Genomic DNA, 21,028 nt, shown 5'->3' on the forward strand with positions numbered 1-21,028 from the left:
GAATAGATACATGGATAAAGAAGTGTGTGATGTACATCATTAGACCTCCTTTGCCAGTATCAAAATATAATTATAGGGGTTTTCCCCTTTTTTTCTGGCAACAACTGAAACCTTTTTACGAAGATTCATGTGTGCATTAAGCACAATACTTGTGGTCAAAATGCAAACAAACTGATTGAATGGTCCACACCAGAGACGGCTTTCTTTTGAGCCTCGTCTCAATTGGTGCTAGACCAGAGGACGCCAAAAGGCGTACAGCTCAAAGACAATGCACTATCAAAGTAATGAGGGCTCGGGGTGAGCATCTACATCATTAGACCTCCTTTGCCAGTACCAAAATATAATAATAGAGTTTTTCCCCTTTTTTCTGGCAACAAAACTGAAATCTTTTTACACGGAATCATGTGTGCATTAACCACAATACTTGTGGTCAAAATGCAAACCAAAAAACACACTGATAATATATGCACGGTCGAGCACCAATTGAGACGAGGCTCAAAAGAAAGCCATCTCTGGTGTGGACCAATCAGTTTCAAGGACAAGGCATATCAGAGTGTTTTTTGTTTGCATTTTGACCACAAGTATTGTGGTTAATGCACATATGAGTCCTTGTAAAAAGGTTTCAGTTTTGTTGCCACAAAAAAGGGGGAAAACCCTATTATTAAGTGTGCGATGATTCGCTACATCCTATGCCCACGACCCAGCGATTTAACACACTCTTCCATGTATGGGTTGTGGTTCAGTTTAAGAATCAGTCAATTATTTTTTTGTGGTGACTGTCACGCTGCAACATTGTAGCGGCCCCTAGTGGTTGCAGGGGTCACATGATCCCATTGTGTACATAAATAAAAATGAATTCTTACACATGTGATTCAATGCATATATAGCCTGCTTAAAATATCAATACAACATTTTTTTATTGATGTTTCGTTACACATCTGATAGATAGCCTTTATAAACAGGGAAGATACGATTGTGCGGTGGAGTGGTGGTACAGTGGTTTGCACAAAGCCTTGTGAACTTGGCAACCTGAGTTTGATTCCCGGCCACAGCTAACATCAGCGGCAAATGGTGTCCGAACCGTGTCTGAACCGTTCCTGGGCAACCCACTTCACCACGCGGGCCAGTATGGTGAAGTATGGTTAAACAACCCCCACGGCATTTATCAGTCGTTTACTGCTTTACAGCTAAGTGAATTTCGAGATATGAATACTGTATTAATGACTACATTTGCAAGGCTGTCACCAAGGGGATGTGTCACAGACATAGACTACAGTAGTTTCCCAGTAGGGGGCGCTGTTGCCGTGTCTAATTCCAATGTAATAATTTGCAGGTGATTTTTCTAATTTTTGCAAATGTTGAACCACAATGCCGGCACACACTGGCCCACTCTTTACGTGTGACGTGACACTGGATCTTGAGTGTAAACTCAGAAGCAGCCGACGTCTCATTTGGAGTGAATTGCACCCACGGGTAATAACCGGGGTGACCTTCCATATTCGAACGCCGAACCCTCTGCAATAAGCGATAACTGTGCCTACCGTAGAGCCACGTCGTTCCCTGTTCAGTTGCGTGCGTATTTGTGCCTCCCTGCACCGCTCGCCTGTAACACTTGTGTATACTGTGCCGCACTGTCGTGTTATTATCTAGCAGCAGATAGGTCCTGTTTCAAAGCAATTGTCGTGAAGAAAAATTAAGTCTCAAACTGCAATTTTTTGACGGAAAGTAATTCCAGTTTCTGTTTCGTTTTGGGATTTCTTTTAAATAATATTTTTTCAATTGTCGCTAACAGAGCCAGTTTACTGCTTTTCAGTCCATGGTCATTTCAGTATCGGATTTAATGCGAGTAACAATGCACACATGTTGGGGTTAACCAGCGGAGTCAATGCGAGTGCCACTACACACCGCACATAATTCACTTTGCCGTGTAGGGCAATCTGTAAAACACCTGAGCTGACGGGTGTTGCTGCTGAGTGGCACCCACAGCATTACGAGACCACATTACGCCGGGCTGCGCCGGTAGCCGTTTTGCAGCCTTGGTAGAGAGAGAGAGAGCGAAAGCAGCCTGTCACAAACTCGGTGTCCTCAGGTCCTGGAGAAGCTCCCAGCGCATGGAGCGAAACTTTGGACAATACACTGAATAACACGGGGTAAACCGGTCAGATTACCGCAGACAAAGGCAAGAAGCCTCTGCATCGCGGCTCGTGACTACTAGCCTGCAGGGCAGAGGGCGTGCGGCCAGGCGCGAACGAGAACCCCTTCATCTCGGGGCTCGGGGTGGGGGGGGGGGCGACGGTGCAGCAGCGCTGTCCTGCGGCGTCTGCGGAGAGAGAGGAGGGTCGCAGTCGCAGGAAAGTGAGGACGGAGGGCAGGCGAGGGATAAAGGGAGAAGGGGAGGGCCGCCGGTGCTCCAGATCAGAGTAGGGGAAACGATGCGTCTGGTCGCGGCAGGGCGGCTTGTTTGGATCAAACGGTAGCGCTGGCCCCGCTGGTCACGTGCACCCTTGCGAGCGCAAAGTGTCCGCACACGTGCGGGGGCAAACCTCCAAATGGGTGTCTGGAGCCTGCAGTAAATATGCCGTGGGACATCCGGGCAAGGCTAGCGCTTGGCAGGTTTTTTTTGTATTTTCGTAACGGCCTTTTTAAAAAATATATATGTAACGAATGTTTTAACAGAATACTAAAAATGAAATGCAGTGAGTAACACGAGTTTTTCATGGAATACGTTGGCTAATAAACCACGAAGGAGTCATGGACTACTGAGTCATGGACTGTTATGAACTGCCAGTCCCCATTGTCTGCCAGATGCAACGGTTGGTTTAGAGTGGATTTGAACTCGTTTGCCTTGTTAGCTGTTAAGTTGGTTTCTAACGGCTGTAACATAATACATTTTGTGTGATGTCTAAACGTTCGGATTGGTGATAAATGCCATGCAATGTCTTACAGCAGGCATTTTGGGCTCTTCACAATTTACGGCTTTCTTGTTCACAAATAGTGACCTAATTTCTGTTGGAATAAATAATGTTAGAGAATACGGAAATATGGAACAAAGGCCATGAGGGTCCTTGTTTGAGAAATGATGCCCTGTAGGAACTGCCAGTGACAGCACTAAGTGCTTTCAGCCCCCAAACATCACCCCACCAATATCAGTTTTCGATCAATTAACTCATTTTACCTGCTCTCTAGAGATCAGGCTGCTGTCACCAGGTAGCAATTTCCACGTTCTTCAACCCCTTATTTGGATTCGGTTTTTTGTGGCCATGATGTGGCCATTTACCCTGAGCCACGTGTGTTTATGCTATGTGGGTAGACAAAGATCCCCCCTATAGCCTCTTACAGGCTGTGGTGGAAAGTGCTGTTAGCAAGGATCTATGAAGGCCGGCACTGCACAGGAGTGGGCAGTGTGACAAACACCACATCTGGCCACCTTTGTCTTTCCACTACGTATGTTTACAGATCACACACCAGGCACTCACTTAATGCTGAGTCAACCTAGGGGAGGCCCAGGACTGGTTCGGATATTCACCACGGTTTATCGATCGTGAGCAGCAATGGAGCTTGGGTTGCTGGGTTTCGTAGCAGAGTGCGCTACCAACTGCGTAACCGCTCCCCACTGTGTAGTTGCTCATGAACAGTGATTTCCCTGACAGTCTGTATGGCTATGTCTTTGTATGCTGTATTTCAGGGTATCGCAAGACGGATGGACTGAAGGCAGCTGATCTGCTGCCCATTCTCAAGGAGAAGGTGGCATATGTGTCCGGTGTGTACATTGGCATTTAAACATTTAGATTTTCTGAATGTTTTATATGGTTGCAAAGTGTCGGAGAACAAATAGGTATACTGTTGGGGTGTGTTCCTGGTTTCCAATTTAATTGGAAAATCGGGCCGAGATACAACATTTTGGATGATTCTATATTTTTGTTGGTTTCGGATTGATTTGAGAACCGGAAGTGAAGTCACTTTCCAATAGTGCCGGCTGACATCATATTTGTCACGTGGCATTGGATGACCTCACTGTTGTCAATATGAAGATGATAAACATGAGCACGTAATGGAAATACTCAGGAATTTGAAAAACAATCCAAAGTTGTCCTTAAAATCATAAATTTTTTCATCCAAAACGCTTCTCTCATACATTATGCTGATTATTACTGTGAGTGTATCAACCGCAATAATAGGCATCATCTGCTTCGCAGTGGACGTTAAAGATCTAGTGATGTCTTTCTCAAGAGTAGGCCGCAGTGTGCCGGCGTCACGGTACAAATTTATAAAAATATAAAAATTGCACCCGAAAAATTACTCAACTGGAGTATAGATAGCAAAAGCTGTGCGCGAGCCTCCTGAAAAAGTAATCACACTCTGTGAGACTTTTCTGGGAAAACAAGCGTAGTAGAAATTATAATAGAGGCTTTGACGGCTCAGAAACTGACATGTAAGGCATGTAACAGTATGTCAGATCATTATTTAAAAGAAAATGTTCAAGAATAGAATCGCATCGCAAACCTCCAAGAGGGTGAGCCTCTGTACGCCTATGGCATATTGAGTCACCATTGTGTAAGAATGTACTGGCTTTATTCCTTTGGTTATTACATACAAATTACTCTACAATAATGTATAATTAATATAATAACAGGACAGCCTTTTGTCACTCCACTGCCGGATGAAGGCCTTGCCACGCTATGTCAGTCGTTTGGGTTATTTGACCATACTTCACCACGCTGGTCAGTGTACGATGGTAAAGAGGGGGTCCAGGACCAGTTGAGATATCACTCGCCACTTACATTGCCCGTGGCTGGGAATCGAACTCGGGTTGGTGGGTTCATAGTTCATTGTGCTAATGGCTGCGCCACCTCTCCCCCAACTCGTGTATAGTAAGCGAGTTTTTATGGTTTCGCTTTAGTCGCTAATGACTGCACAAACGCCCCATCGTAATAACTTTGTGTGTACAATTAATTCAGCACACTCAGTTCTCGCATAAAACACCATGTCGGATACGGCATAAATCGCATGGGGATGGCTAGACTGTGCCATTTAATGGATGCTAGACTGTGCCATTTAATGGATGCTTTAACGATGTTTCCCTCGTCACATGTTTCACTCTGCCGTCAGAAGAGTGTACCAGATGTAGCTGGTTTTCGCCACGTAGCGCAGTGTGTCATTGTTGCTATATACTGTGCTCTAGTTGGGGGAAAAAAAACTTCATAGGCAAGGAAATATGCTGGTATCTCTACCCTATTCCCATTCCCCTTCATCCCCACGCGTGAAAAAGTGAGGCTTGGATAGCGAGCCTCGTTTGCGAAAGTGCTATTAGGGTTGCCGGTGGCGAAGGGGACTTAATAAAGTACGGTTTAAGAAAGAAACTCGAAGGCCCGCTAAGGGGGAGTGGTCGTCTATCACTGGGTGCACTTATCCGTGCATGCGGGTGGTCCGATTCAGCTTGTGAAATGCGCGTGCGGGACGATGCACTGCGCGTTTTGCTTCCTGCGACTAAGGTTGGCATTGCCAGCCGGACGTCTACTGTGCCAGGCGTAGAGCGGCTTCCAAGGCGGCGTGCAAATTGTTAATCAATCGGCAATTAAGAGTAATCGCTTGGAGATGCCGTTACTGGTCGGGCTAAGTTCTTCCTGCGCTCGCTTGTTGAATTTCACGCTTGTGCTGCTGCTGCTCCCAGTGAGCTGTGGCATATGTGTCTTTGATGTGATGCATTCTACAGATCATTACATTTTGTATTTGGCCCGAATCGACATGTTACTCTAAGGCACCGTTGTGCAGTGTTATGGGAATCTTGCTGAAGAAATATTGCCATATACTCACCCTGTAAATACAGCGTTGTACTCCCACAAGCAAAGGCACATCAATGGCGCCCCAGCATAAAGGGCGTAACATCAAAAACAAATTGTTATTATTACAAATAAACCTAATGCGGTGGTGCTCGTTTCTTTTGGCCGTGCCGGGTCAGAAGCGTGTATTCCACGTTACTGTGGCAGAGGCAGGCGTAAGACAACCACTGCTCACTTCACACTAAGTTATACAGCCTCGATAGATAGCACACATTTTACCCACCCTGCATAGTTGATGACGGACTGGCTGCAGGAGGACACTTTACTCACCGTTGTAGTTTTGCCAGTTGAAATCCTCGTTGGTGGTTTACTCAGGCAAATAAACACATTCCTGCGGAGGGAGCTGGTAGGAACGTTGGGTTGCTCGGTCAATGGCTAGGGTCAACGGCGGTGTGGTGTATTCCGCAAATATGCCCGACTGTGAGGGCGGGCACAAGCCGGCATGAGTAGGTTAAACGTTGAGTTTTATAAGGGCACCACGGGGTGACCAGCCCCTCCCACCCTCCAGCCCCACCCTCCCCACCCCACCTTCCCCACCCAGCCCTTCCCCACCCACCCACCCAGCCCCTCCCTACCCTCCCCTCTCCACCCCTCCCACGTGGACAGACATCCACAGACATACACAATTATCCCCTGCCTCCTGTGAATGAATCCCGGTTGGGCTTCCAGTCCATATAAGGGCACCACGGGATGACCAGCCCCTCCCCACCCTCCCCTCCCCACCCAGCCCCTCCCTACCCAGCCCCTCCCTACCCTCCCCACTCCACCCAGCCCCACCCCTCCCACTTGGACAGACATCCACAGACGTACACAATTAATCCCCTGCCTCCTGTGAATTAATCCCGGTTGGGCTTCCAGTCCACTACGTTTCCTACTACCAGTATAACTCTCTGTGGTTGTTGAAACAAGTCACAAGAATGTTCTTGTACGGAAAGACTTGTCCCTGCCACAGCAATGTAGAATATTCACTGCAGACTCAACATTCACCAACAGCTTGGCTGTTTGAGAAGGGACACATTTGACCTTCATGACATTGATTAGCATTAAGATACTTCTCAGCCATTCCCTCTTTAGAGATAGCAGGTATTCCTTTGCCAGAGGCAAATCTGTGTTGGGGGCAGAGCTGCGGGCGATGAGGCTGGAGCCGCCCATGTGCGTTGGTCGGTCGTGGTGAGCAGGTGGGCGTGACAGGCGCGGCGGACCCATCCTCACCTTTCCCGCACGCAGCAACCACGACAGAATAAAGCAGGAGGACCTGCGCAGACTCATCACCTACCTGGCCAGTGTACCCTGGTGAGCACGCACACTCAAACGAGGGGGCGACGCGCACCCCGATTGTAGATGCAGCACTCGCGAATTCACTCCAGTCACGCGCTCACCGGCGGTCAGTCGCCCCCTTATCACTCTTGGATCGCTTACACCATGGTTACCGCTCCTGTGAACTTCACGCATTGATTCGTCCAACCTTAAATTTTGATTTAAAGCTTTCGTGACTGCAGGGATTCATATTCTTGGTTCTTTCGGTAAAGTCACGTAGAAGGGAAACAATAAAATAATTAAAACATAAAGCAATACAATTCTCACGACGTTTCGATTGCAACACAAGCAATCATCATCAGGTGTGAAAACCACTTCATCACCTGATGACGATTGCTTGTGTTGCAGTTGAAACGTCGTGAGAATTTTATTGTTTTATGTTTTTATTATTTTATTGTTTCTACGTGTCCTCCAACCTTGTTGAAGATTTGGCCTCCTGGACACTGACTGTTTTCGTCTTATCCAGACAGTGTTCATCTACCACACTGCAGGTCATAACACTTTGGACCTCCGATTAGCATGATTCAACATTCATACATACAACACGTATCTCTCTGCTTCTTGCCGTGCACTGCTCCACTTGAGAATTCCCTGCCTTAGTCTAATTTTCAATGCTCTAGGAACAACAATAACCTTTCACAGTTCAAGAAACGTGTGACACACGCTTATCAATTAAAACTTGACAGTGCTATTTGTTGCTGGCCGCTTGACGTGTTGAGCATTTCCATCTCTGCGCTGAGCAGCGCTGTTAATAAAATAGAATACAAAAGCACACTTGCGCACGATTTCGCACGTTCACGTGCTAGTACGGTCATGCTGTTTCACTTTTTAGATGTTCGTTCACACACGTGCTCCATTGGCTAGTCTTTCATGTTTCAGCCGCATATGCACTCTGAAGCACGCACGCACGTGATTTCTGCAGGTATCGCTGGTCTTTAATGGGAGATTCCCATGTTAAAATTCTACATTCATATGAATGGTATTCCAAGAGTGATTATACCATGGAAGAGTCATACAATTTCATTTCATTCTGGTCCAATTTTATTGTAATTCTCGGTTGGTTTAGCTTCAGATACGCTTCACATAGTTGACCATTTCCAACCAACCATAACAGTGATTCTGGCTGAGTCCAGGTGGTCACAATTGCCATTGAATTATATTTCCGATGCCTAAAGTGCTGCATTTGTCCTCTTCTACCCAGATTTTCAGTATGAAAATCAGGCAAGTAAGGACGGCCTGTGCCTGTGGAGCCTGGGCAGCCTCGTGGGAGCTAGCCCATGCACAGCCAATGTACACGAAGCAGCTATGTGCATAGACTTGGCTACATGTACACATAGCTGCTTCGTGTATATGCTAGATGAAACACTTCTTCTTTGTACTGCCTGGGCTTAGCGGTTCCATTCAACCCTTCTGTACATTGATGCGGCCTCCACGAGGCTAGGCCGCCCAGGCCCCAAGGGCCCTCCCGTCTCGCCTGAACGCCATGCAGGAATTGGGGTAGAATTCCGCCAATTCTGCTCGTGCAACATCGACCGTACATCGCGACGGTAATGACCGTGTAATACATTTCAATGACAATTCTGTGGTGATGCTGGGCAGCTGGAGTCAGGGTCGATATCAGCCGACCAGTATCTCCATTGAAACTTTTTACAAAGGCATTGTAATGGTAATTCCTCCGAGGTCGGTCAGACTGCACTGCGGTGGGGTGAGCCCCCTTCCCCTTCTTGGCTGAATGCCACACCAGGCTGCAACACAGCCAGTCTGGTCCTGCCGCGAGATTCCGCAAACTTTCATAGGAATCGTATTTGATTCGCCCGGCTCTCTTGCTCAAGCATGAGGAGGGGGTGAGAGTGCTGGCACGGGTGTGGTGTGGTGCACTCGGAGATCCACGTGGGTTAGTCACAATATATCCATGTATGCCATAAAAGCACCAGGATGGGAGCAGCGATGGCTGTGGGATGTTGCAGCAGCAAATGGAGTTTCACGTAGCCACAGGGGTTTGAGTGTTACCTTCTCAAATACACGGGTTTCTCTTGGTACTCCATTTTCCTCCCAATATGTGAAAGGAATTGGAAAAACACTCCGAAGCAGAATGCTCCTGTAAAAGCGAGCCTATTTCTGGTCAATACATATTTATTATTATTATTGCAATTAATTAACATTTGAAGACCCACTTCCTACCTGCCGTGCTAGCTGTAGACTTGCAGTCATGTGCGTTGCTGCTGCATTTTTTGCGCACATTTCCACGTGAGTGCTAACAGGGGCGGCTTCCTCTGCACTGCCGCTACCCTTGCTCGAAGGGCAGAGGATCCCAAGCACAGCATGCCTAGTGGGCAGCTTCCTCCCCCCGCCTCACTGCTTGCTGTTATTTTGATAGTTTTTATATGCACATAACAAACAAACATGATGCTCTGATGCACACAAGCGCATTACAAATTACATCACGTCTACTTAATTGCAGGCCTTCATAAATGGTGTAATTAAGTGCCATTTTGCAAAAGTACGATCTAATGTTTATTGAGGGCATTCTATTATACACAAGATACATTTTCAGTTAGCCGTATGTTGACAAGCATAAGGCTACTAGTACCTTGGTTGTGCTTTTTTTGCTCATACAAATGAGAGGTGTTTATTTATTTATTAATGTTGTACCCAGGTGCTTTGTGGGTTAGACGGACGGATATAAGGCGGGCATTTAGACGCGCAGGATGCGGAACCGCAGCTTCCAACTGTAATGGGTTGGCTCTGAAATATGCATGAGTGTGATGGGAAGCTTATAGCTGCAGGGATTTACAGCGGCGTGGCAGGCGGCAGTGGGAGGCACGCCGTGGCCTGGGTGTTGGAGGCTGGGTTGTAGAGGGGAATCTGCAGAATGATGGGTGGTCAGTTGTCATGGGTCAGCAAGTGAACCCGTGCCGTATACTTTACATCCGTTTTTGGATGGTTATGCTTATGTCAGAGGGGAAAAAAACGGTTAACAGTGTTTGGGGATGGCTGCGAATTTGGTTGAATTGAGTTACGTAATGCCGCCATTCATTCCAGTTTTTGGTTTTAATGTCCTTAGCTTTGGCGATGCCAGCCACCTGACAGTTGCGAGATTCAATGCTGACACAAGGGGATGTGGCTGTACGGAGGTCACTGGGAGTGGTTAAACGTCTGGGTGGGAGTCGGGGGTAACTATTCGAAGGTTAGCGGTTGGAGATTATAAAGGGCCTTAGAATTGTCTCTTGCATACTATTTGCTCGAAGCACTTTAAACAGCACGTTTAAATCTCTTGGGGTGTTGACCTGAGTGCTCGATTTTGTGTTGTTATTTCACTGTTATCGCGTGCAAGCGTATCACCACCAGATGTTGTGTTAGCCTCGGCGGATGAGTATAAGAGGTACGTGTTTGTGAGGCTTTATATGAGCCATTTGGTTTTTCAGAGCACTTGGAGAAAATGGAGATGTCATTGGAAAAATCAATGGTTGTGAAAAATGTAAAAAAAAATCTCAGTACAGTATAGCACTCTTCAAAAAGCAATCTTGATTAACAGATTTTGAGATAATGGCATTTCCCGTAATTTTAACCGGGGTTGAATCAAAATTGTAGTCCGGTACAGTGCTGAGATCAGGAATGGGTGAGGCCAGTGAGTGACATCTGAGCTTGAATCCTGGATTCGCCATCTCGCCAAACAATGGCGTGGTATCATCAAAACTAGAAAGGGGCTGCAGTGGTACAGCTGCAAGGTGTCCTGACTTCACAGTGAGTAAAGTGACTCTAAAACCCTGTGCCACAGATCCAAGACAACCCTAACCAGCGCTCTACATCTGAGCTCACTTGAGCAGTAGTCTGGCTCCGGCCTTCCTGGGATTCGTGGAGTATGTGAAGCTGTAGGGGAGGCAAGCAACAAGGGGTCACCTTCCACATTATGTCGTCATCATCATCATCATTCGCCATGATCAGTTCACTGCTGGATGAAGGCCTCCCCAAGTCGTCACCTCCGGCCCACGAGTTTGCGATGCGACAATCCGCTCGGCGCCTGCACGCATGCCGGTTTCATTGCTACGTCTCCAGAGTCGCGTCCTATTTCGTCTTTCCCTCCTTAGTGTGGCACGTTATGACGATGGGTCCCGGCCACCCAATTTTTTTGCCGTGGTTGTCGATGACGACGACGTAGTTGTGTGCGCACGGTGGTGGCGCTCCAGCAGTGGGGAGAGTGCCAAGAAGGGCTTCACGGTGGTCATAGACATGATGATGACGTAGTTGTGTGCGCACGGTGGTGGCGCTCCAGCAGTGAGGAGAGTGCCAAGAAGGGCTTCACGGTGGTCATAGACATGCGTGGCTCCAAGTGGGACTCCATCAAGCCACTGCTCAAGACGCTCCAGGAGTCTTTCCCGGCGAGCATCCACGTGGCGCTTATCATCAAACCCGACAACTTCTGGCAGAAGCAGAAGACCAACTTTGGTTCCTCAAAGTTTGAGTTCGAGGTGAGGAATTCTGACTCGTGGTCCGCACAGAGCAAGGTGTGTCGGACATTGTACAAGGAACTCTTAGTACGGCTAAGGAGAAGAGTCTAGAGAATTGGATCCTACAGAGAATGTTAGTGTTCGGGGTTTTGTGTTAGTCTATATGGTTATAGCACAAGGAAATAAAAGATGGGTTTAAGGGTTATAGCTTGGAAAAGGCATTCGTTTTTCGGCTCAGTCTTCAGGTATAACGGTTGGGTTTTTTGTTCGCGATAGGCATAGCATTTGAGGTTGAAGTTAGCTATAAGTCGTAGTGTTTGGGTTGAAGTAGTATTTCAGTTAGAATTAGCGTTCGTTATTAATGTTTGCATATGTGATTGATGTTAAAATATTCGGAATAATTTGACGTTAAAATGTTCGGAATCATTTGACGTCAGCCTGTGTGTTTTCGTTAGTTGCCTATGGGATAGATGTTCATCGTCGGGTTGCATTGTGGCTGCCTCCCTGCCAGACCTCGCTGGTGTCGATCGAGGGCTTGTGCCGCCTGGTGGACCCGAGCCAGCTGACGGCCGAGCTGGATGGCTCCTTCCCCTACGAGCACGAGGAGTGGCTCTCCCTGCGGCTGGCGCTCGAGGAGTTTGTGACGGCCGCATCGCACCTCCTCTCCCGTCTGGAGGAGCTACAGGTGAGTTGCGGGCACGCCTGATGGACGGCTAGCGGGGGTTCGTGCCGTCGTTAGAGGGTGCATGGTACAGCGGTGGTGTGGCGGTCAGCGCCCTGCACTGCGAATCCGGCGACCCGAATTCGATTCCCGCTCATGGCCACCAACACCAGTGACGATTATATGAACCGCTCATGGGCCTCTCCTAGGTCGACTCAGCCTCAAAGGAGTAACTGGTGTGGTGTGTAAACATCACCACTGGAGAGACAAAGGCGGCCGGGCTTGGTGTTGTCCACCCACCCCCTCGTGTGCCGTGCAGGCCTTCATAGGTGTTCGCTAAGAGCACTTGCCCCTAACAGTCCTTTCAGGCTATGCGGGGGATATTTTTCTATGGCGGAGGCGTGGTTATTGGATGCTGCTTCTTCACTTGTCCTGCCACCACAGTCACATGATTATCCAGTATCGGTCACGTGATGATGATGATGATGCGGCCCGTTCTATAGCCTTGGCGTGGTTTCTCCCACGGTGCGCGGCTCCTCGTGGAGCCGACCGATCGATAGACGCTCCTCCGCAGTCTGCGTTTCGCTGCGGTCACGTGCATCTCAGTGTCGTTCGAGTAGACCTGCTTGATGGTTGCGAGTGCACGGCAACATCATTGTTTTTATGATCGTGGTTATTTTTATTGTTATCATTCTTTTTACATGCACGTTTGTGTGCTCATCATAATTATCATCACCATTTATCAACATCTAATCCAATCACTAATGTTGTAATTGAAATGTTTCACTCATAATATCAATTATCCTTTCTGTGACACATTTATTCCCATCTCACTAGAATACCCAATCTGGCACCGGGAGAGATGGCAATGACGTGGGGGGAAGCCTTCATAAAGCAGTGGATAGATCATAGCTGATAATGATGATGAAGAATCTCAAATGAATCATGTTTATCTTCAAACATTGGCCTCTGCTGCTACATTCATGTGCAGTGGTAATCCATTCCAAAGCTGGTGGGAATGCTTCCGACCAGCAGCATTTGACCAGCGGACCGTAACGTCTTGCTCGGTTGATGCTATAATTGTGCGTGTTGCACGCTATGTGCGTGCGTTGCATGCAGCCACGCACGCTGTTGTGTTTTCACGTTGTTTTCGCGAAATCTCACGCGCAGTCACGTCGGAGAGACGTTTTCTTGCGTCGTTCATTAATTGCATCGGAGTGATAGCTCGGTGTCTGAAAACAATCTCACAAAGTCATTTCACGAGCAGCACGCAAAGGGAAATGAGCCACCGGTTTTTTTTAACGTAGTTCATATGTTTTTTTTGTACTCAAATTACTTCACCTGGATTCGCTTTTCGAGAACGGAAAACATCCCGCGTGCAAGGGCGTCCGACATATCAATTGACGCGCGCACTAGGCAAAAAAAAACTCACTGTGGACACGTGCATAGACGTTTAAAATCTGTAGCTCGGACGAATTCTGGTCGACGGGCATCGCGCCCAAATTGTCACCTTTTGTTGCCGCATTAACCGTAAAATTTTGACTTAAAATGATTATGAAAATATATATTTTTAAATGTAATTGTAGGCCTTTTGGCGTCCTCTGGTCGAACACCGTTTTGAGACTAGCCTCAAAAGAAAGCTGTCTCTGGTGTGGACCAATCAATTTCAAAGTATGTTTTTTGTTTGCAGTCTGACCATTTTGCTGGTTTTTTTCCAGGATTTTTCTGTTGCATGTAGTCACTTTAAGATGTTTCTTGTTCATGTTTTTGTTTTGTTGCGGTTGCACCCGAGTCAAGAGCCGCATGGCTCACAGGGTTATACCTAATAAATGAAACTGAACTGAAATATTGTGGTTAATGCAGACATGATTCCTTGTAAAATGTTTCAGTTTGGTGTTAACCGTTGCACCGCTGGCGGCGTGCGCTCGCGTGTCGCCGCGCGGCAGCAGCTCGTCCCCCGAAGCAATATGCTCGCTGGTGCCGCGTGCGCATGGCCAGTTGCGCGGAGCGCCGCTCCCGTCCTCTCGCGTTAACGTCACCTCCCTCCCCCAACCCCCCTCCCCCCCCACCCCCTCGTCGTTCGAGACGCGGCTCCGTAATGCGTCGACGCCGTTCGCCGTGACACGATACGGTCGGTCCTGTGACCCCCCGCAACCGCTACGTTTGCCCCAGTCGGTCCTCCCAGCATGGCTCGAATTAAGATCTGCAAAACTCGTGATTGATTAAGTTGATTTTTTGTTGTTGTTGTTGTTGCCTAAAGAAATCAAACCGGATTATAAATATAAAATAGAAACTATCGTATACTTATAATTTACACGCAATTTAAATTGCGATTTCCGTATGTAAACATGTATTGCAGATAGTTTATTGGTAACTAGAAATAAGATGAGGGTTGTCGTTTTGTTTGTGGTAACGGTGTTGATAATGGTGCGACAATCAATTTTCTGTGAGTAGTGCTGGTGATGGCATTAATGCCGACGTTACTAGTCGTGTTGCTGGTGCTTCTGGTATTGATGGTGATGTGGCAATGTGCGTTTTTTTTATTTGCTAGTGGCATTGGTGTTAATTGTTAGTTTTTCAGTGTTGCTATCAAACTTGGCATAGGTATAGTGTACGAGAGTGTTGGCGGTGTTGTTAGCGATCTCGTTGTGGATGATGGTGTGCACGCCTGGGTTGGCATTGTCGTCAGCTATCTTGACGTTGGCAGTGTTGACAGTGTTGCTGGTGTCGGTGGTGGCGGTGTTGACGGTTGGTAGTGACGTTGCCGGTGGTGCTGGTCGTGTCGGTGCCATCGATGGCCTCGATGGCATCTGCTTTGCCACTGTTGGCGGTGTTGTTGGTGGTTGACGGGTACTTGCGTTGGTCACTGCGCGCCCACAGGAGCTGCTGTCGCGCCGAGACTTCCCGCTGGACCTGGAAGGGGCTCGGCGGCTCATCGAGGAGCATGCGCAGCTGAAGCGCCGCGTGCTGCGCGCGCCCATCGAGGAGCTCGACCGGGAGGGGCAGGCGCTGCTGCAGCGCATCCAGGGCAGCGCCGGCAACGCGGGCGGCAAGTGGCGCCACCACCAACAACAACAACAACATCCTTGCATTTTTTACGGCTCGCGGTGTCCCGATGTGATCACACGTGTATGTATGCATGTATGTTGAGCTTCTTTCGCACCGTATGCAGCCAGCCGTGCTAATCGGAGGTGCAGACACGAACACATCCCAACATGATCACACTCGCCAGTACACACCGCGACACCTCCTGACATGATCGTACAAAGACAAAGATTCCCTGTAGACGATTGTCAGTGGTGGTGGCCGTGAGTGGGAATCGAACTCGGGCCGCACCCTAACATGATCATCCACACCTTCCATCTTAATACACCCATGAAATATTCCTGCACACCCATACTCGCCTTTACAAACTAGGTGTGTGATGTTTCATCGATAAAAACAAATGCATTCTGATGTTCACAAAGCATACATGATGCACGTGACAATACATTAACGTCAATGTATGCAAATTTGTGCATTTTATGTACAAATTACATGCAAATGTTACATTTAGGCTCAATGAATCAGACTACAAACGAGACTGCACAAATGGGAAGCTATGTAATTGAGGCAGGAAAAAAAATAATAGATGAAAGGATTGACTCTTGAATGGATCTAAACTAAATTATAAATGAAACTGTTTTATTTTACCAGGTAAGGGCCACAGAGCTATATAGTTATTTTTCAGCAGCGACCTGGCCACAATGACAGCCCAACAAAGTGGCTTATCAGGTGGAAAATTATTGCAGCCAAATACTATGAACGCACGTTGAATCTGAACGTGGAGAGGACCCGGGGAAAAATCCACGCGACCACAGGGAGAACATACTCCAAATACACAACAGGCGTCAGGGTCGAGGTCGAACCCACGACATCCTGTATACCAGGCGAGGTGGTTAACATCTCGCAACCCTTGATCGACAACCTACACATCCGTGACAATTCACGGGACCGCAGGTGGGAATGAGCCGCCGTGTACTGCTTCTCACCGATGCCTCCCTCCCACACCCATCCCTACTACCCCCTGAGTTACCCCTGTGACTACAGACCCCCGTGGGCTTGACAACTCGTTACGCCCCGCTATCTCCTCCGCACATCAAACCGGTCTTGCGTACCCCTGGCCAAACTCTCAATACGAGAGCAGAGAAAATGCATCTGGGCTTCGTCGATGTGCCAAATGGTTGGGGTTGAAAATGTTTGACGGGCGATTTGCGAGTGATTTCGCCTTCACATTGCGAAAGTTGGCACTTACTTTCGGGAGTGTTAATTCCGTTGGCATTGTGTTACGTAACGGGGGGTGTGCAGTGTGCGAGCGATATTGACTTGTGAGGGCCATAATCGCTTGTGTCGCGGGTTTTTAATTTATGCTTCCCCCTTTCTACGATTCTGACATTATTTTAATGAAGTGACGCCATCGGCCTGTTCGATGCACGGTTGACAGCTTGTAAATTAAGATGTTAGTGCATCTATTTGTGTCTGGTTAAATTTACTTCCCTTGGATGAATGTGACAGCGAGTCGATATTAATTCCTCCCTTGTCGGAAGAGCCGGACGAAGGAAAGACCGATCGCTGTCAAACTTTAATAATTAAAATTTGTCGGGAACTCTCAAATGCTGGATTTTGGTACCGAATGCAAGTGCACTGAGGCTTTCCTTTGCAAACTATAGGACAGGAGCTTTAATGTCGATCAGATAGCTCACTTTAGAAATCCCCCGCGCAGCATTACCTGACATCTGTGAGAATACAAACCGCCAACGGCATGCAGACCGGCTCAACCCTAACCGCCGATTTGCTCTTCCGCGATGAAGTACCGCCTTGCAGCCAAACAGCACATTCCCTGCTCAGTCCGTAAACAGACGGACATGAAGACATGAGCGTGTAAATGATGGCATGAACCCCTCGGCACTCCGCACCGAATCTTCCCCTCGCCCTGTTTAAGCTCGACACTCATCTCCTGTCCGTTACTTTTGGTTAGCCTCCCACTCCTTCCGTTGACTCTACTTGGTCATCTTACAAAACCCGTTGTAATATTTAAACTCGCCCTCCAATATGCAATTTAGATTTAATTTATAAATGTTAGTGGTGCACGTGTTTTTGTCGGCTTGGTTTTATAGCGTTTAGAAGTGCACGTGCATATAGATGCACCCTGCTTATGCGTACTTACCCGGGCTGTGTGACTCATAGGAATGTAACTTTTCGCGCATCCGAGCATTTTTGTGAATTTTGTTGCCAGCCGAGCACCCCGGGGCTGTCCATTCTGTGCTTGAAGCTTCGTTCTTGAAAAAAAAAAACATGAAGTCACTGATGTGTGTTGTTTTAAGACGTTGCAGGAGTGACATCCTCATCACTGCATTGGTGCAAACTTGGCCGTAACATTATCATGTTTTCCCCACTTACAGACATTTAACCTCAGTGCTGAGTAGCCTAGGACATAGCAGCCTATTTACGTAGACAGCCTATCGGCCATGCCTCATGTTTGTTGTTTCTTCCCTAAACTGCATGGGTTTTCACAGCTGTGCTGCACAGCTCTCCGATGTGTTTTCTGTTTGCTCAGTGTGACATCCGACGTTTCGCTCCACTTCGCCGGGAACCTCGGGGAAAATTCGAGCACCTGGAGCGACGCGGCGAGCCCCATGGCGAGCGTCGTGTCCCTCTAACGGCCACGCCGCGCCACTAACCTGCGGGCCCGTTTTGGGAGAGCCCAATCCTTGGCTTTTATCGGAATTGTGAATCGCGACTCCCGCGTTTGGCGTGCCGGCGAGCAGGCGGCGGCGTGAGCGGGGAGGCGGGAGGCAACGCGGACTTCCAGAGCCTCGTGCCGCGCATCTCGGGGTTACTGGACAAGCTGCACTCGACGCGGCAGCACCTGCACCAGATGTGGCACGGGCGCAAGCTCAAGCTCGACCAGTGTTTCCAGCTGCGTCTGTTTGAGCAGGATGCTGAGAAGGTGGGTCCCCCGCATGAAGTTCACACCAGGGGAAGTGCCACGGTGGCTAGGAGACGCTAACTCCCTCGCCTGGAATGAAAGAAGGTCGTGGGTTTTATTCCGACCCTGACGCCTGCTGCTGTATATTTGGACTCTGCATGTTCTCCCCATGCGCGCGCTGATTTTTCTCTGGGTTCTCCGGTTTTTCCCTCCTACATTTAGAAACGTGCGTTTAAAGTATTTGGCTGCTGTACATTTCCACATTGTAAGCCACTTCGTGGAGCTATCATTTGTGGCCAGGTCGCTTCTGAAAAGAGCTACATCGCTCAGTGGCCCTTATCTGGTAAGATAAAAAATAGTTTAGTTTAAAAGTTTTAGAAGTATCGTCGAGAGCTGCACAGGAACAGGCCCCGAGAATGTAGGTAGACGCCCGTGTTGTGCTTGTGATTAAGTAAAATAAAGTTATTTTGCACTTGGTTCGTTTTATTTCACCTGCTACCCTAATTGGCTCAGATGCGCCCAATCTTGTCAGTTCTTTGGAAGCTAAGCAGGCTGGAGCCTGGTTGGTACTTGGATGGGAGGCTACGAGGGAGGATTTGGCTGGAAGATGGCAGTACAGCAATGGATTCATGAATATATCTGCGCAATATTTCTCTGGACACTCTGGTTTCCTCCCACAAGCCAAACACTCATTTGTGGATTTAGCCAAACATCTAAATGTAGGACCCACCTTGAAAAGTTGTAATACTCAACGAAGTTTACCTGGATAAAGAAAGGGCATCATTTTAGTCTAAGGACTCAAAACCCAATATTTTTCTTTGAAATAAATCGAAAGAATTTACTTTGTGCTGCGCATGTAGTAGCTGTGCTTAGTGACTGCCTTGCCGCTGTCTCCTGTTTATTGCGGGGTGTACGCGCACCGTGCGTGTGACCTTACCCATGCTGCGCGTGTACCGTTTTCCTTTTGCTACGCGGGCGCTTGCGCCGCAGATGTTCGAGTGGATCAGCCACAACAAGGCGCTGTTCCTGGAAGGATACACGGAGATCGGGCCCAGCCACCAGCAGGCTGTCGAGCTGCAGGCCCAGCACGCTCACTTCGCTCGCAACTCAATGGTCAGCTGCCCCTCGTGGGTGTAGGGTTTTTCTCCCCTCCCCCCCCCATCTTGGGCACGCCACGTGCACAACTCATCTCCGCCGCGCAGTGCTCGCCAATCGCTCAGCAATGGCGTCGCGCGAGTAGAAAATGTAAATTTATATAATTATCTGGCGAATTAATTTCTCTACGGTGGTGCTGAGGGAACGTTGTTATTCGAATGTGTACCTATCGTTGTCAGTCGATAAAATGCACGCAAGTAGCAGGTGCTTATAATTACCCGCAATAAATACGCTTTTTGGACATTTCATTGCATCTCAGCGAACAAAACGCTGTTTCCCCAAAACACACCGACCGCCGGAGCGGGACCTGTCTCGGTCATTCCAGGTTCGAGGAATTTTTGTTCCCTTACCATCGCCCCTTTCTTTACTCCATAAAATCAACTGCCCCAGTTGTGTGAATTTGTATTGCTTTACCAACGTCCATTACGGAGAATTATCCCTCTGCTGCGTCACTGCGTTAATGCCGACCGACAACACACGCACACGACCTGGCAGGGGGTGGCTCCAGACCGGGATATCACATGGGTTTTACCCCGGCTGGCTATTTAATGAGCTCCTATTACCTGCCCCTAGCTGGCACTGTCCAGCTGCTACAGCAATTAATTTCACTTCATTTATGACCATCACTGCTGGGCACGGCTCAGTGAAGTGCCAATGCCAGTTTGTAGTGGGGGTGTGGTGGGGCGTTCTTGTGCAGCAGCCTCCGAGTGGATCGCCACAGTCAAAACTCGCACTGCATGGGGAGAGCCTTCGGCAGCTAAAATTTTTCTTAAAGTCCCCTTTTCATGGCTGTTTCACAGAAGCCTATGTAAGCAGTTTTCTGAAATCTTATCATTCAAGTTGTATTTTCTACAGTTGCCAATTATGAACTCCCTTTCAAAAATAAATGTGAAAATCAATGTCGTTTATTGTGATGGGTTTCAACTGGGAAAGGATGACAAAAGGAAAGCTGGGGACACACTGAGTTTCTGCGTGGGTTGGAGCGACATGCTCATGCAAGACGCGCAGCGCCAGTAGCAAATAAGTGTCGAAAATGAGAGGCTTTTATCTCGTAAATGGATCGGGAACGGCTTCTGTTGCTAATGCTGCTGATGTTGATGGTGATGATTTGGCTTTGCAGTGTGCCGGGTTACAGGTAGTGGTGGTTGGATTAGAATGTGCCAGTTTAATGGATATTGTGTTGGCGTCTTCACTTTTGGGGTTATTGGGTCAAACTGTGCAATCGGAATCATAGCTACGGGTAACAACGTATCCCTTGCTTCAGCTTGTGGATAAATGGGTGAAAGAGCGTGCGGGATTTTAGGGGTCGGTGTTATCGGGTCACGTAGATTTTCGAAGGCCGCCGTTGTTGCGGTCAACGGGGGTCGGGGCTCGCGGCGATCAGGGTCAGGGTTATGGGGCTGTGGCGTGTGCCGACTGCGCGCGGGCAGCAGAACGTTTACGTCAACATCAGCCGCATCATGTCGGTCGGGTCGCGGCTCACGGAGGCCGGCCACTACGCGGCGCAGCAGATCAAGCAGATCGCGTCGCACCTGGACCAGGAGTGGAAGTGCTTCGCCGCGGCGCTCGATGAACGCAGCACCCTGCTCTCCATGTCGGCGCTCTTCCACCTCAAGGCCGAGCAGGTGCCACGCCGGGC

General features: G+C 48.4%; 1 protein-coding gene across 5 annotated transcripts in view; it reads left to right on the forward strand.

Annotated features, from left to right (window-relative positions):
- LOC116937906 (triple functional domain protein) overlaps positions 1–21,028 on the forward strand; it is a 197,184-nt gene that overhangs the window by 52,984 nt on the left and 123,172 nt on the right. For 2 of the 5 annotated variants that reach the window (XM_032945036.2, XM_076060162.1), the window contains exons 2-9: positions 3,686–3,760; positions 7,019–7,133; positions 11,431–11,626; positions 12,117–12,290; positions 15,147–15,315; positions 18,074–18,255; positions 19,225–19,347; positions 20,820–21,014. In XM_032945036.2, the coding sequence (XP_032800927.2) occupies positions 3,686–3,760; positions 7,019–7,133; positions 11,431–11,626; positions 12,117–12,290; positions 15,147–15,315; positions 18,074–18,255; positions 19,225–19,347; positions 20,820–21,014 (1,229 nt within the window). The remainder of the gene's footprint in view (positions 1–3,685; positions 3,761–7,018; positions 7,134–11,430; positions 11,627–12,116; positions 12,291–15,146; positions 15,316–18,073; positions 18,256–19,224; positions 19,348–20,819; positions 21,015–21,028) is intronic. The other 3 variants (XM_032945050.2, XM_032945044.2, XM_032945063.2) reach the window with 3 other exon arrangements.

Source organism: Petromyzon marinus, chromosome 4, assembly GCF_048934315.1.
Source record: "Petromyzon marinus isolate PM22_M1 ecotype Great Lakes invasive population chromosome 4, UKy_Petmar_22M1.pri1.0, whole genome shotgun sequence".
In the NCBI taxonomy this organism is placed as follows: Eukaryota; Metazoa; Chordata; class Hyperoartia; order Petromyzontiformes; family Petromyzontidae; genus Petromyzon; species Petromyzon marinus.